Source organism: Hirundo rustica, chromosome Z, assembly GCF_015227805.2.
Source record: "Hirundo rustica isolate bHirRus1 chromosome Z, bHirRus1.pri.v3, whole genome shotgun sequence".
NCBI classification, from domain to species: domain Eukaryota; kingdom Metazoa; phylum Chordata; class Aves; order Passeriformes; family Hirundinidae; genus Hirundo; species Hirundo rustica.
This window is the reverse complement of record NC_053488.1, coordinates 46,904,188-46,919,757: the sequence shown is the minus strand read 5'-3', so window position 1 is coordinate 46,919,757 and position 15,570 is coordinate 46,904,188. Positions and strand designations below refer to the sequence as shown.

The 15,570-nt window shown below is 40.1% G+C and overlaps 1 protein-coding gene across 2 annotated transcripts in view; it reads left to right on the top strand.

The window, feature by feature from the left end:
- The first annotated feature begins 4,298 nt into the window (after nt 1-4,298).
- The window catches only part of CAMK4 (calcium/calmodulin dependent protein kinase IV), a 208,603-nt gene continuing 197,331 nt past the window's right edge, over nt 4,299-15,570 (top strand). The window contains exon 1 of one of the 2 annotated variants that reach the window (XM_040090933.2): nt 4,299-4,622. In XM_040090933.2, the coding sequence (XP_039946867.1) occupies nt 4,459-4,622 (164 nt within the window). In that variant the 5' untranslated portion in view covers nt 4,299-4,458. The remainder of the gene's footprint in view (nt 4,623-15,570) is intronic. The other variant, XM_040090934.2, reaches the window with a different exon arrangement.

Here is a 15,570-nt window from a genome sequence, read left to right as displayed (position 1 = left end):
CTTTTGTTTCGGAATACTTAATCTGCATTACAATTACATCAGATAAGCATCTGGTCTAGCACAGTGTTATGAGTTAACATAATGGAAATGAAAATGTGGTATCCATATCCATTTTGAGAGAAATATTCCTTAATGGGGACTATATCTGTTAGAAATGAAAATCCGTAGTCCAATCTTTAATCAAAATTTTTAGTTATTTATCAAATTATTTTCAGCAAAAAATGAGCAAGCAGCGCTGGGTGCATGGGGAGTCTGTGCTCCACCAACAAGCACACTGAATGTTAGTTCCCCAAATATTTATTCCATATATTCATACATAGCATAAGCATTTCTCAGCAGTTCTCAGTAGCCCCACCTCCTTTCCCCATTTCCCATTATTGTCTTTGACTGCACATGCTGCATATGCATGGGCTCTTCCTTAGTGGTCTTTTAGCTCTCTCTGGTGGTCATTGGGAGGAAGATGGAATCTTCCTTATTAATTTTTGCTGATTTCTAGATTCCCATGCAATTTTTCTTGCATAATTAGTTTACATGTTTGCTCAGTTTTCTGCCTGTTGTTTACTATATCCTGTCCAGTTGTTTCCGCTCCAGCCTTATCTGGCAGTTTCTCAGAATTCATCTTTGTACTGGTCTTCCCACAGTACATTCTCATCAATATATATGTATTTTTCTGACACAAATCATAGTTACACCTCTCACATATCAGACAATTTGCTTTTAATAGTTATCACTACCTTTATTACAATAGGCATGGACACATGGTACCTTCAATAAGAAACTGCTGCAGTTTGGCCAAGAAGAGATACTGACATACATTTCAGCAGACTAAGAGTACTCTTTCGAATGATGCCCACATACTGGAAATCACTTATTCAAAACTTGGGACAGAATTTGTTTTTTCTTGAGTTCCTACACAAGGTCTGACTGCTAGAATAGTATGAAAATTTTGGAAGTCAACTTTTAAAAGTTCCTATCCTACATTTACCTTTCAATTTAGCCCTCTCAAGTATGTTCTGATGCAGTGATGTCGGTACATAGGACAAGAGCATTCACAAAACAGGACCACAGCAACCAGGAGGGCAGAACGATTACTGATTCCACACCTCCACCAAGACACCAGATAATATTCCTGCTTTGGGGTTTAAATTCTTGGGTGACTGGAGAAAGGCAGAAGACTGGACATCTTTTGCACATACATTTTGTTCATATAAATAGCTTCCTCCTTGCCCTGATTTTTCTTTGAGTTTGTAACCTAGGTTTGTTGGCAGGACAATTATGATCTTTGTATCTCCATACTAAAATTTTGTACACAGTGTGCCACAAATTGTTAAATGAAGATTTTTTAGTGTTTTGGTTTCATGTCCAATAAAGTTGGTGCAAATCTTCACGTGGTTAACATAGACCTGAGTTGGAGCACTGCACATTTGAAACACCGTCTTTGGTGTCCACGAGACTGAGAGGCAGTTTTTTCCTGGTTTGATACAGTGTGCAACCTAAAGACTTTCTTTAATTTCACATGGACACTTTTGGACATCATGATCTTAATTTTTGAAGGATGTGGACCTCCTGAAGAACAATGTCAAGTCAGTTTCCAAGTACAACAAGGTTGTCAGTGTGGTGCAATGCAGCTTCCTTTCCAGTCAGAGTTTCAAGGAAAGTAAAACACCTTTTCTAGAGATATCCCAGTTTTAAAAAAAAAAAAAAAAAAAAAAAAAAAAAAAAAAAAAAAAAAAAAAAAAAAAATTAAAAATAAAATAAAATAAAAAATTAAAAAAAAAAAAAAGTCATAAAAGGAAATCCACTGGTGCTATGTCATTTAGCAAGGAGTAGCTGAAAACTCATGATAACTATGTCAAGATTATTAGAGATATGAACCTGATTGCAGGTAATAGTGCTACTAAAATAATTTCTTCAAAATACCCACCAGAACAGAATTATATGTGCCCTTTGGCTTGCAGAATATGTTAGCTATTTGACTAAAAATGCAATGCGGAAAACCACTGTCCTCTAAGTGTGCTGATTTGCCATTTTGTGTGCGTGATTGTCTTCACTAGTGATGATTTCTTCTCCCAGGACATGCTGTTAACAAATAGGATGAAAAAATATCAGCCAAAGACTTATGAAGAAAAATTGTGCATGCATCAGCAGAGACACAGCGAGCCTGGTGATTGAAAGAGGGCATGAGCAGCAATGAAAAGGCCACCTTGCCTGCTGATCTCAGCCCTGTAACTGGGTGCTCTGGGCATGACATTCATCTCAAGGAAATTTGGAGTTGCTGTCAAATTGTATTGGATGGAACTTGGCTTTCTAATCAGGACTTTGGATTACTTTTTCCTGATTTTCAAATATGAATTTGAAAATTATAAAATCTCAAATTACAGTGGGGATCTGAATTTTAATTTTATAGTGGCAATAAGTAAACTTGAGGCAAAAAGATTTTATCTCTCTTTTATCAATCCCATTTATCTCTTATTCTTTCCCACTACTAACAAAGATTAGTTTAGGACATACATGTATTATCTGGTTACTCAGAGAGAAGCATTTTTTTGTCAAGACCTTTGAGAAATTAAGAGGTCCAGAATTAGGATTCCCCATCTGGTTATGACTTATTAAAGAAATACGGGTATTGATCTAGTATTGATACCCAACTATGATGGACAAAACCTCTTTTAACAGTTGAAAGTTAGAAAGAAAGTGTATGTTTATTACGGCTGGGCAGCATGTGGGATATTTCCCTAATATGAACTCCGAAATTCACAGGTAATTACAAAAGTGTTGAATACCCAAAATACAAATACATATTCATACCACTGTCACCTCCCATTCCTCACTTCATATGCTAATTGGCAAAAAGGCTATTAAGCATGCATACTTTGTTTCATAAAATGAGTTGGGGGTCTATTCTGGGGAGTGGTCACCCAAAATGAGGAAGTAAGATGAGTCTTCCTCATTCTGACCTTTTTAGCTTTTCAATGCATTTGTGACAAATGAATCCTTGGTAGAACTTATCGCTTCCTGTGTTCAGTGGTTTATTTAAGCAGGAAGTCTGCAGTTATCTTATGTCCGACTTACCACATTTTGTTTTTCATTACAAGCACAGTTACACAAACATAAAGCTGACAAGAAATGAGTTACTAAATCCGGGATATCTTATCTAAGATCCGGCTTCTGTTAACTGTGAACAAAGCTTCTACTTCAGCTATTTCAGCAACTTATTATCTTAACTTTCCTAAAAATCCTGAATTCTTCAAAATTAATGTCTCAGTTACAGTAAGCAACTTAAGGAACAGCAAGAGACACACACTTTTATAAGGGGAAACAAATCATTCTGGAAAACACCAAAACATCTGAATTAGCACAACACTGAACAGGACACTGTGCTTTATTTGAGCAAGAAATAGGATGTCTAAAAAAAGAGGCTAGTGAATTGTGGTTGAAAATTAGAGGACAATGCTTTGTCCCTTCTGCTGCACAGGTTTGCACATGGTCCATTTTACCTCCTGCCTGTGCTGGCATGGCAGTGTGAGTGGGTGTAACAGAACAGAGAAGAGGTGAGTGGGATTGATCTGGCACACTATACATGCAAGGCACACACAACTGCTTCTGTTTTGCCAGTACACCAACAGAAACCTTCTACAGATGTTTCTGACTAAGGATTTTGCAGGATGTAGCATGCTTTAGTATGATTTGCATTCATTTTATAACCTCCAGATTTTGTAACCTGTTAAAGAGTGGCATTGCAGCACAGTAATTTTATTTCTCTGTGGCTTTTTTTAGTTCTATGGTGGGAAGGGAAGATATGTTTTGGGGATTTTTATAGTAATGTTCGAGAATTTGTCAGTCTGTTTCTTTCCCACTGGTGTTTGCCTTGTTCAGCCTCAGCCCCCACACCCTCCTCGCCAAATTCACGGCAGAATTCCTGAACTCCCTCTCGGGAACTGGCAAAACGCTGCGGCATGGCAGGCCGGCGCCCACCTCGCTACGGGCTGCGCACACTGCCCTGCCCTGCCCTGCCGTACACCGCCCGCGGACCGGGATGCGATTTCTCCTCCCGTGCCCCCAAGAGTCCGTATCCCGCTCCCGGTGCCGGTGAACTCGCAAGGGCTCCCGTCGCCCCGGTCCGGCACCAAGGATCTCTTGCTGTAGGCGCGGAGCGACCTCTCGGCTAGGCGGGGCGGATGGAGCGGGATGCAGGGCGACGGAGGTGGATTCCCTGGTCCCGCCCAGCCCCGCCCCACCGCCCCATCGCCCCGCCGGCCTGGGGACGCGCCACCGCCTCTACAGCGCGGCGCAGGGGGGAAGGAGGAGGAGGGGAGAGGGAGGGGAGAGCGAGGGAGGGAAGGAAATAAATAAGGAAAGAGAGGAAGAGGCAGGGAGGCGAGGTATAGCCGCTCCCTTGTCGCTCTGCGTTCTGCAGCAGGCGCGGAGGAGAGGACAGCCCCCGGCAAGCGTCCCGGCATGCTGAAAGTCACCATGCCCTCATCCTCCTCGTCGCCCTCATCTTCCTCCTCCGGCTCCTCGGCTGTCAGTCACCCCGGCTCCGCCGCTCCCGAGTACTGGATCGATGGCTCCAATAAGGACACTCTGGCTCACTACTTCGAGTTGGAATCCGAGCTGGGACGGTGAGGCGGCGCCGGGCCGAGCCGGGCCAGGTGGGCGGGGGGCGGCCGGGGCTGGGTGTCTCGGCCCATGTCGCTATGGCGAGAGCGGTAAAACTTTGGTGTGCGTGAGCGGCAGCGGGAGACCGTGCGGCTTTCACGAGGGGCAGGCTTTCGAAGGCAAAATCTCAGCTCCTCGGGAGCCAAGCCGAGAAATCTCCGGGTGAAGGGAATGATTTTTAGGAGGAGGCATCTGTTCGCTTGGCGGACGCTGGCCCGAGCGGGCGGCGTTTAGTCAGGGTACCTATGTGCTCCCAGCCCCCGTGCGCTGTCGGCTGAAGGGTGGGCATCACTTCGGGAGCACTGCCACCTCATTTACGACATTCCTTCACACCAGACCTTCCGCTTTTCTATTACGGGAACCCTGCGCTGACAAAACTCCTACCCGAGACAGGATTCCCTGAACAGGCCTCTGCCGGCAGGGTCCTACCCATCCGGGTGCAGTGTAGGCGAGTGAACTGTTACATTTTCATTCATTAATTTTGCACTACTGCCCTGGTGATGGTCCTGCCCGGCAACTTCAGCTTCTTAAAAACTGAAGTCTGGTGTAAAATGCTATATCTGATGTGCAATTTTTGCTCTCCCAGTGCATTTGTTTGTTACTATTGAATTTGCAGGTAGGAAATAATGTGCAAAAGAGTGGAAAATTACAGGGTTTTTTAAAGGGTTCATAGTACATGATTTAAATGTTAAGTCAGTAGATAGCAAATAGTAATTGTTAGTTTTGCCAATGATAGCATATTAAAACTCCTGAATAAATGTGAGAAATTCACAGGTAATAACATGGTTGCCTTGGTAAAATACTTTTTCAGAAAAGACATGCAATGAAAGTTTTTGCTACAAAGCATACCTGTGCTTCTTATATCATAACCGATAGGGGCAGGAAAGGTGGCAGAAATACAATATAGTATAATTCTTGGCTTTCTGCCTAGTTCTTATCTGCTGCTACTTTTTTCTCCCTACTACTGCTACTGCTACTACAGATTTAAGTAGGTATCATTTTATGTATGTTTATCACATTTGTACTTGACTTCACTCTACCCCTGTGCAAAAGCATAAAAATATAAAGCAGGAAATATTACTGTGTTGGTTTTGTGTCTAGAGTTGACAAAAAAGGAAACAAAACAGAATGCTGGTGAATTACAACAGTTGATACCAACCCTGGCATCTGAATTAGTACACTCCTCTGGGGTCTGTCTAGAATCCTCCTACCATCTGCAATAGTGGCAGTGGACTTTGCTTAAGTGTAATCTATATTGGTGATACATCCTGGGTTTATTGCATAAGGAGGAGTTTTCAATGTGAAATTTCCAGGTTTTGGTAGGAAGAGTTAATGCCTGTAAAAGTACTAGAGTAAAGATGAGATGCAATGGATTTTTTACCTTGCAAGATGAGAGAGTAAATGCTAAAACACTAACAAAAGGTTTGAATATGGAAGATAACCACACTCAAGTAGTGTAGAGATGTGAGCCATTAGGTCTGCACGGCTCCTGGGTAGAGCTAGGAAGTAAGATTTAAAACAAAAGCAAAAACAATACAGGAGAAAATAACCATCTTAATCAAAGATTAAGAGGTAGAGAAGGGACAGAAGAACTTGGAGGGGTACATGCTTTGAGATAAAATTTCTCTAATGCGTATGGCAATGAAATCTTGATCCTTAGGTCCTAAGGCCAGCTTTGAGATGTTTTCAGAGCCAGCATCCAGAGTGCTGATGGTTATCTCAGAACTACTGTGATAGGTGTATCTTGGCAAATCTGTAAGGCAGATCCAACAATCCCTCTTGGTTCCCTTGAAGTGTAATATAAAAGTGTATTGTTTTCTCTTGGTAACCCTGTCTCCAAACTTCTAGTTTTGGATATGGTTTTGATTATGTCTACAAAAACTAAAAGTATTCATTGTTTAGTTAGGTTAGTGGTGGGGGAGATATGTCAGGTGAGGCTGAATAATGTGGCTATGTGATCCCTTTAGATGCAGTAAAGAAAGTAAGATACTGAAATAACCAATGGAAAACATTATCGTAAATTATCTTTAGCAAATACAGGGATTGAAAGATGTGTTTTGGCAGACTCCAGAGATCTGCATTTGCACAACTGTGGCTAGATATGGGAGTTTCCCTTTGGAATGAGTGCTCCTTGTGCAAAGTATGTCTGACATATTCCTAGGATGTCTTACTCTGTAACTCTTGCTTGCATGGCTAGATAAGGGGTCCTGGAAGACGAGAGAGACAATCCTTTTAGGAAGAAGGATAGATGCCTATAAGCTTAGATGGGAGTTGTAATAAATACGATTCACCAAATTCGATAAATCAAAATTTTGGAATTTTATTGAGAGACAGAATGACAGTCTCGGACAGTCACAATTAAAAGGACAGCGTCGAGCCCAGGGTCGGTGCCGGGTGAACAATTGATAACACACTCTGTCAGTCTGTTATCCCCCAAGTTCACATTTTTCGTTTGCAGCAGTCTCTTTTTATACACTGGATCGCTAAGAGAAACTCGGGACTTCGAGGCTCCTCCTTCTGAGGCAGCCTCATTAGACATTCATGTTCCAGTTCTGGGATTCTGAATAGGGTTGCCCAAGAGGACAATGCCTTTAATCGTCGGATCCAGGTGTGGCATGAAGATGTTAATTTCAGGAGGAGACGGATGAAATATCGATCTGATGTAATCATCTGGTTCTCGGGGCTCCCAACTCCTTTTTCCGTTGTCTTTGTTCTCCCCTTAATGATTCCCGGCAGAAGCACCTTTGTGTCCCTTTTTCGGGTAATTCCGATCATAGTTTCTTCGTGTCCCCTCCTATGTCTTTGCTGGCAAAAGAAATTCCTGTACCTTTCTCTGGGCCGCTTTCGTCTGAGTTAACTCTTAGTATACTGGATTAGAAACAAAACTTATATTTATAGGGGTTGAATTACATCTTACATCTTTTAACACGAATTAACTTTAGGACATATATCACAGGAGTCAACAATTGTTTTTAAACAGTGGAGTTCCACAGGGATCCGTTCGCATGTCCATGCTGCTCAGTGTGTTCATAGATAAAGGGGTTCAACAGAAAAATTTGCTGGTCTTTGTAATTGTCAAAGGTTTAAAGGTTGTGTTGTTTGTGAATAATTACAGAAATACCTTCCTCAACTGTTGGGGCATTTAGATGGCAGATGAAAATTAGCTTAGATAAATAAAATGGGTGTGGAGGAGAAGCCATTAAGAAACGATTTAATTCTCTCCTGTCCCTAGTAAAACCTATAGTGAGGTTATGAGAGGTATCTGGAGGCACATATGGCATGGGTGGAACATCTCATTAGAAGTATTCTTTGGCTGTTTTTTTCACGCAGGCTCTTTGAGGTATCTGTTAAAAAATGGGGTATCTAGTCAAAAATCAACAGGAGGTAACTGGAAGTCCTGGCCACTGGATACTATGGATGCTAAAGGGTTACATGGACTTAATGGGCAATTAGGCATGCAGGAAATAAATGACTGATTAAACATGAAGATGCTAACTATTGAACTGTAAGTTGTGGAGAGTGTTGATAGGAGTTTGCTCTATTCTTACATTCTTCAGGCATCTGTGTTTGCCCACTCTTAGAACTCTGGGCTAAATAGGCCTTTATTCTCATTATTTTATTCTATTTTTATGTTCCACTGAAACCGTGATTAGTCCTCTTAGTCAATTTTTACAAGGGTTTTTGTGTATAAGTGGAGGTCATAATACTATAAATGTGAAACTGTGCTTTGTTTTACAAAATGTTCTTGTTTTACAGGTTGCAGTTGTTGTCGAGTGTGGAATTTTGTTCTGAGTGTATTTCATCTAAAAGCTTATTTTCCACAATCCTTTGGAAAAAGATGTTGAAAATATTGCACTCTAAACTTGTATTTCCTTAAGGACTAAAACCTTTTGTTAGCCTTATATAACCTTTGCTGTATCCTTTGGTACACAATTTCTGAATTCAGGGTTGGTCTAACTATGGTATTTGAGTGAAGAATAAATTTAGTAATGATTTTTTTGGATACTCAGCAATATTACAAAAAATGGAAATTTTCTTTGTTGGAATTTTACTTGATAGGCACCATCTTTGCCTAACTAACTACATAACTATCCGAGCTGAAACTTTAATATTACTATCGTAGGCAGATTGCAAATCTATTAAATGCTCAAAACCAGAAAGTTTTTCCAATCAAATCTTTCAGGCTTTTCTTCCAAGAAGGTTACCTTTTCCTGCATGGGCAGTCTTTCAGTTGTGTGATCCTTCTGCAGTTGTGTGATCCTTCTGCAGTTGTGTGATCCTTCTGAAGACAGAGACTGAAAGGCTCTCAATACTTGGCAACTTAGCTTGGACTGACAGTGTGAGCTGAATCATAGGTGGTTTATGTCCTATAGCTCAGAGAAGCTTTAAATCTAATGTACAGTTTGAACTCCAGATTTCAGTGTGTAGAATGACTTCTTACTCTGTCAATTCTATTTATGAGAGCTGTCATCCTAACATCCACTTTAGTAATGGAAGTAGTAGATGAAATCAGCTAACTTCTTTCTTAGATTATTTAACCTAACAAAGCTAAAACTTCTTGGTCAAGCTGATAAAAGCATTATTTTATAGAAGTGGATTGGTTTTGCACTTGGTGCTTTGAAGTTCAAACAGTTTTTGCTCTGAAAACTGACAATTATTTTACTATCCATCCCTTAATTAAGAAAAGGTTCTTTTTTCTGTTCATCTCAAGAATAATTTGTTTTGCAGCCCCTTTGCCCTGCTTATTTTGAAAATCATTTGCTCAGTATGCTTTAGGGTGCAGTAAAAGTAGATCTGTCCCTCATTCAATAACACTTTTGCTCACTTGCTTGTGATTTTTTTTTTTTTTAAATGGACCTGAGGATTTTCCAAAGTGACGCAGTCATGCAACTGACAGCACGTGGTGGTCACTGTCTGAATGTGAGAACGTGGAGTCCTTTTAGGAATCATGATGAGAATTGTCTTTGAGCAGAATCTGCCAGTGTAGTGTTGCCTGTTCCGCAAACTGTAACTTTCTTGTTGTCCTTGAACCTTAAGACAAACAGGAAACATTTCCCCTCAGGAAATTCCTGCCCATAGGGAAGGTTGTTGAAGAGGTGGGTCTTAGGCCTCATTTGGGAATGTTGTGGTTGGACCTTGCTTTGACGTAGAAAGACAGGAGATAGAGTGGGTAGGGTGAAGTTTCTCACTTGGGTACCAGAAAGCAGAACTTGCAGTGAAGAGCCCAGGCTTTAATAACTAAATTTTTTTACTCAGTGCAGGGAGTGATTTTTTTTCCCAGTTTTCTCTGGTTCAGTTTCATCTAGTTGATTCAGAAGTAAAAACTGTTTCATCTAGTTGATTCAAAAGTAAAAACTTTGTGGAAAAAGCAATAAAAGAAAATTTACCATTCCATAAATTATATCTGAAATGAAGAGGCGATAAATTCTGCATAAATTTAACAGCTTTCTCATACTTTAAAAAGAGCTATTAATGAAAAATTATGATAGAGAATATTTATTTACTGATTCTCATTTTTTTTTCTGTCAGCCACTATGCATTTATGTCACTGGTTTAGATAACGTTTTCTAATTTGAAAAATTATATTTTTAGTGGAGAAAATGAATAGCTGTTAAAATAAGTACTCTTTACACAAATTTGTTTTAGGAGTGATAATCATGTTAATACAAGAATTGTTATGCTTGAAAAAACATTGCATTAGGTTGCAAGAGGTAGGATGTAACTAAGTCATTCTTTTAGCATATTACAGAGAGAATCATAGAATATCTTGAATTGGAAGGGACCTACCAGGAATATCAAAATCCAAATTTTGCTGAGAGAGAAAATCTGAAATCAAATAAGTATTTTCAAGAGCAATTGAAAGGGAGCGATGGTGGAATAAGCCTGTGTGATTCTGGGTGGAGAGCAGATAAATTTACTGAAGTTCTGTGGCATCAGAAGCATATTACACATTCATTCCACTGTGTCTTTTTCTGTTTGTCCAAATGTGCGCACTGTTGTGTATGGGATTATAATGGACACGGTTTCATAGGCAGAATTCTTCTCAAGTAAGAGATGTTTAAATGCTTGTTCACATAGTAAATAGCCACATTTAAAAAGACCTGCAGTTATGTGCGGTGGTCAGTGAAAAAATATTCAGTAGTTTGCAGTAGCCTATGCCCCATCTGTGGAAGTTCAAGTACTTTCTAGAAAGGGCTAACTACTCTCTGCAGTCACTCAGATCAAAGAAGTTTTATTTGCATGAATATTGTCTGAAAATTTCAATAAGGAAATTTTGAAAAATAGTCATTCCTATCCCTTATTTTGTTTAAAGTGCAACAAATTGAGCCAGCCTTATTGCAGTAAACCTGAACAATTCTTCTGTGGTCTTCTGCTATCCACAATGTCTCCCTATTAACAGAGCACTTTTCTGGTGGTCTGGTAGTCCAACAATTCCTGTAGGGAGTAAAAGAATAGAAGAGTCAAGTAACGGTACTGTGTTGGAGGCTGCCAGGTCTAGTCTGGCACTGCCATGAGTTGCTGGGTGAAGAATTGAGGTGATCCCACTGTGGCATCTGCTGCGTTAGCTGTTGTGTCAGCTGAGACATTTGTGTCTGAGCACAGCACTGTCCCACACTCCAGCTCTGGTTTCCCTCCTGAAAAGACAGCTACTCCCTATGAAGATTATGCTGCTTACTACCATGATATATGGCAGGGGCTATGACCTTATCAGCCATTTCCAAGTCTCCCGCAAGTAAGGATTCTCTTTTTAAACAAACCAAATTCTCTTGCAGGTCTGTGAGAAACAGATCTGGCTCATCATCAGTTTATGGGACCAGGATCAAAGGGGTCTTCTTCATCCTCCCCCCCTCCTCCCCCCATTCCCAGGGCAGCTGCCGGCAGCAAATCACAGTGTCCAGTATCTTTCTGTTGCCTCTGGTGGGGGAGGAGGTGACACAGATCAAGGTGCCCAGTATCTTTCCTTCACCTCTGGTGGAGGAGGAGGTGTGGATGCTGTACAAAAGGATTTATAGCCTTTGGTGGGTCTGCCAGTCATACCGGATCATTACCCACAGCTTGTTCTTGTTTTTTTCCATAGTCTCATAAATCACCCTCCGAGAGAGAAGCATGTCAGCCACCACCTTATTCCCCTTCATGCCACAGTCCCCTAGTTTAACCCCTATACTGTCCCAAAAATCTTTCATAAATATAGTAGACAGAGAGTCATTTTTTACCTCAGCAACTGCCCTCTTCAGTACAAGTTTTAAGTCATGAGAGGGCAAGGACTTGCTGTGTTTCTTAAGCAGCTCAAACATAAGCAGAAAAACATCTCTCCTGGGCAGACATTGCCTGATCCATGTTTCCTTTCCCCGACTTGCCTCCCGATCCTCCAGAGGCATTGTGTCTGGCCTGATCCTCCTTCTTTCAGCAGCACTTCAGTTCTGGGGGGTTGCTGGCTGCCGTACAGCTTAGGCGGATATTTGCTTCTTCACACAGGGGCACCAATTGCCACGCAACTGAGAGACAGGACTTCAAATGAGGAGTGCAAATACTAGTCCAAGCAAGAAGCCTAAGCAAAAAGAAATCAAAGGCCCAGGCAAAAAAAAGTTGAAGTCATTGAAGTCTGCGCAAAAAGGAGTTGAAGTGGTCTGTTTTCCTCTCGGTTCAATCTTATATACTGTTGCAGCTCTAAGCAGTTACAGCTCTAAGCAGTCACATCCTTAAGCAAGAATTTCTCACGAGTTACAGGATCAGCCTATTGTTTGCATTACTTGGCAGTCTTACAAAACTACAGTTTCAAAACCCTTGATATCTGTATATGCTGTACTTCTCAGCTTTTCTCATATCTGTGGTCACTTATCCCAGGGCCTTTTGTTCTACCAAGGCCAAGATATCATTAAGCTCCATTGTGCTCTCTGTTTTGTCCCCCATTTTTTTTGTCCTGCCATTTTCCCATAGTGCTGTTGATTATAAGTTTGCTTCCTTTCATTTATGTGGTTATCTGCGCTAGAGATAAAGAACCATGAAATGTAGAAGAGAAGGAAATGGGAGCCCTCTTGAGGAACAAAAATAATTATAAAACATGCTGCCCTTTAACAGTTTACTTTCTACATATAATTGCATCTTATGGGGGGATAACATAACAGCAAGTCCAAGAGTCATAATTCACAGCCTTGAAAACAAAGCACCAAATTTTATGCCCTTCAACAAATGTATAGCCTGTGTTCCAAAGCATATCTTGCTGTGAGCATGCATATGACACAGATATGATGCCAGGACTCGAACTTTATCTCGGAACTGAAGTAATCTCCACAGTCCTTTTTCCCCAAGACCTTCCTCACCAGAAACATCTCTCCTCTCACTTGTCTCCAGGCTTTGTGAAGAAAAAACAAATCCAACTTCCTTGGATTTAAGGAATAGCTATCAGTTCTAAAATAGGGTCATGTATGTATTTCCCTCCATACCTTTCCCTGCTATAATTTTTACTTCTTGTGAATATTCATATTTTTTTCTCAATTGAGATGATTATGAACACACCCATATGTTTACTTTTTTTCAGTCTTTTGATCTTTAAAGCATATCCATGTCTATCAGGTTCACTGCCTTTGGTACTGATACAGCATCTTAATATACTCAATTTAGTGTGATTTCATTAATGATTGCATCACAGACTTCAGCAGAATGGAATACAAATAAAATTTTTCAACAAATGCTTTGTTTTTACCTTTTTGTATTGAGGTGGCTGGGAGGGAACAGTTAATCAGGTCACCTGCCACTGGTATTATTTTCAAATACTTCTGAAATAATGTTCATATGGATTTTCTTTAAATAGTCCTTGTTAACAGAATTACACTGACAGTGCCAAAGAACGTGGTATGTGATTTTATTTTGTACTTAGCTGAAAAAAAAATTAAACACACCATGTTGAAATGATTGGACTTCTGTACCCTTGTATGGAAAGCTGGCCATAAATTGTGCAGTTTTTGCTTGATAATAAGATCTTTAGCTATAATGGTTTTTGGTGATTAGTTGTTTGAATTTTATTTAAACTTGAAGATGTATCTCTTTCAGATTCTCTCTAAATACAAGATGTTGCTGTTTTCTGACTTACTAGGTGTCCTGTGCCAGCCTAATGTTTGGATCAAGAAGAGTATTTTAAGACCAGAAAAAAAATACAATGCTTTTGACATGCTTTGATTATTTTATATTAATGAGGTGGTATTACATAGTTTTAGACTTTTGCAGAGAAAATTGATGTTTTGGTAAGGCTTATGAGGCCCTCTGAGAATCTGCCACGGATGAGTACAGATTTTTTTTTTAAATGTATTTTTTTAACCTATTGACATATTTTCTAGATTAATGAAACACAGCTCTGATCTGATGTACAATGCCTTAAAGATGTTTGGGTTTTTGTCTTCCTGATGGAGAATGTGTTTGTCAGCTTCTGGTGTTGTGCAATAAGGTTTTGTTAAAACTGAATGCAAGACATGATGAGAACTCCAAAATCATTATCGTAATCTATGCCCAGAACACTGTAGGACACATGTTCCTGAATGTTTTTAGCTGCCTGCTTCACTGGATGCCCCCTAGCCCCGCCTGATGTTGTGGGTGCAGCAGCGATCCTTCTCTCTATATTCTCTTCAAACCCTCATGATTTTCTGGCTGACTAGCTTAGTAAAATTAAAAACAAAAGGGTTGAAAGCTGATTTTGTAATGGGAAGCATTACTTCGTGGTGTAGATACTGATGACCACTTAGGAAGGGACTAATCACATTGTTTAATTGTGGAAGAACAAACAGAGATAGTGCTGAAGGCACTCTTGCCCCTAATGTGTTGCAGCTGTGTTAATTACCAAAGAGTAGGAACAGCCTTACCCTCAGAGCTATGGATGATAAAAGAGTGAATTAGCTGGAGTCTGCTGGCTATACTGTGAGGGGGAAGGGACAGGAGGTTGTGCGAGGGAAAGAAAGGGTAAGGTAGCCGTGCCAGGGACAGGAAGCAGTGAGCTAGAAATGCAAGAAAGAAGAGAAAAGGAGAGAAAGAGCCAGAGCTGTGTGGAATGACTCATGGGACTGCAACATAGCAAAGGTATGAAACACTTTTTAGATAACATAGTACTGATACTTGGAGCCCCCTGAAGTTTTTAAAGGAGCACTCTTGAGTGCTGTGGCCATCTGGACAATGATGGCATTTAATGACTTTAGAGTCTAAATGATCAGAAGAAGAACCCTGAGAAACGTGGATATCTTCTTCCTCTCACCCTTTTTATTCTTTGCAACCTTTTCAATGGAAGCTGCAAATGCTTCTGCAGCACACTGTTCACTGGTCTGCTAGCTAATTGGTAGAGGATTAACTTGAGTTGAAAGAGGAAGACAAATTCTAGTCTTAAAAAATGCTACTAACAACAAGTAACTCAAAATATTAGAGCAACATGTATGACACTGAAAAGGCAATAATAAATTGATTTTTATTTGGTGCAAGGAGGAGGAGGACAGGTAAATTAATTGCATTTTATTCTCTCTTCACAATGTTTTAATTCAAGAATGTCTTAACTATAAACAAGAACAGAGTTTAGTGGTTAAAATTAGCTACTGATGTATACTAAGTAAGATCAGTAATCAATTCCAAATGGCGTCAATATGTAATGGAAAATCTGCAATGAAAGAGACCCTAAAATCCATGAGCATGTTTTTTTTCTCTGACACCTGTAGGGGTGAAACAAATCCCCATCTCTGTATTATCTTCATAATAATTATGCACATAAATTATTTTTTTTAGTTTAAATTTAAATCCCATCTCTCTTCATAGTTCATATTATAAGTATTCAAAAGTAGGTGGAGCGGGAATAATATTGAGTGAAAAAGGCAGTTTGATTCATTACTATAAAAGTTGTTCACAGAATTGATTTGATTTACAATAGCATACAGAGAA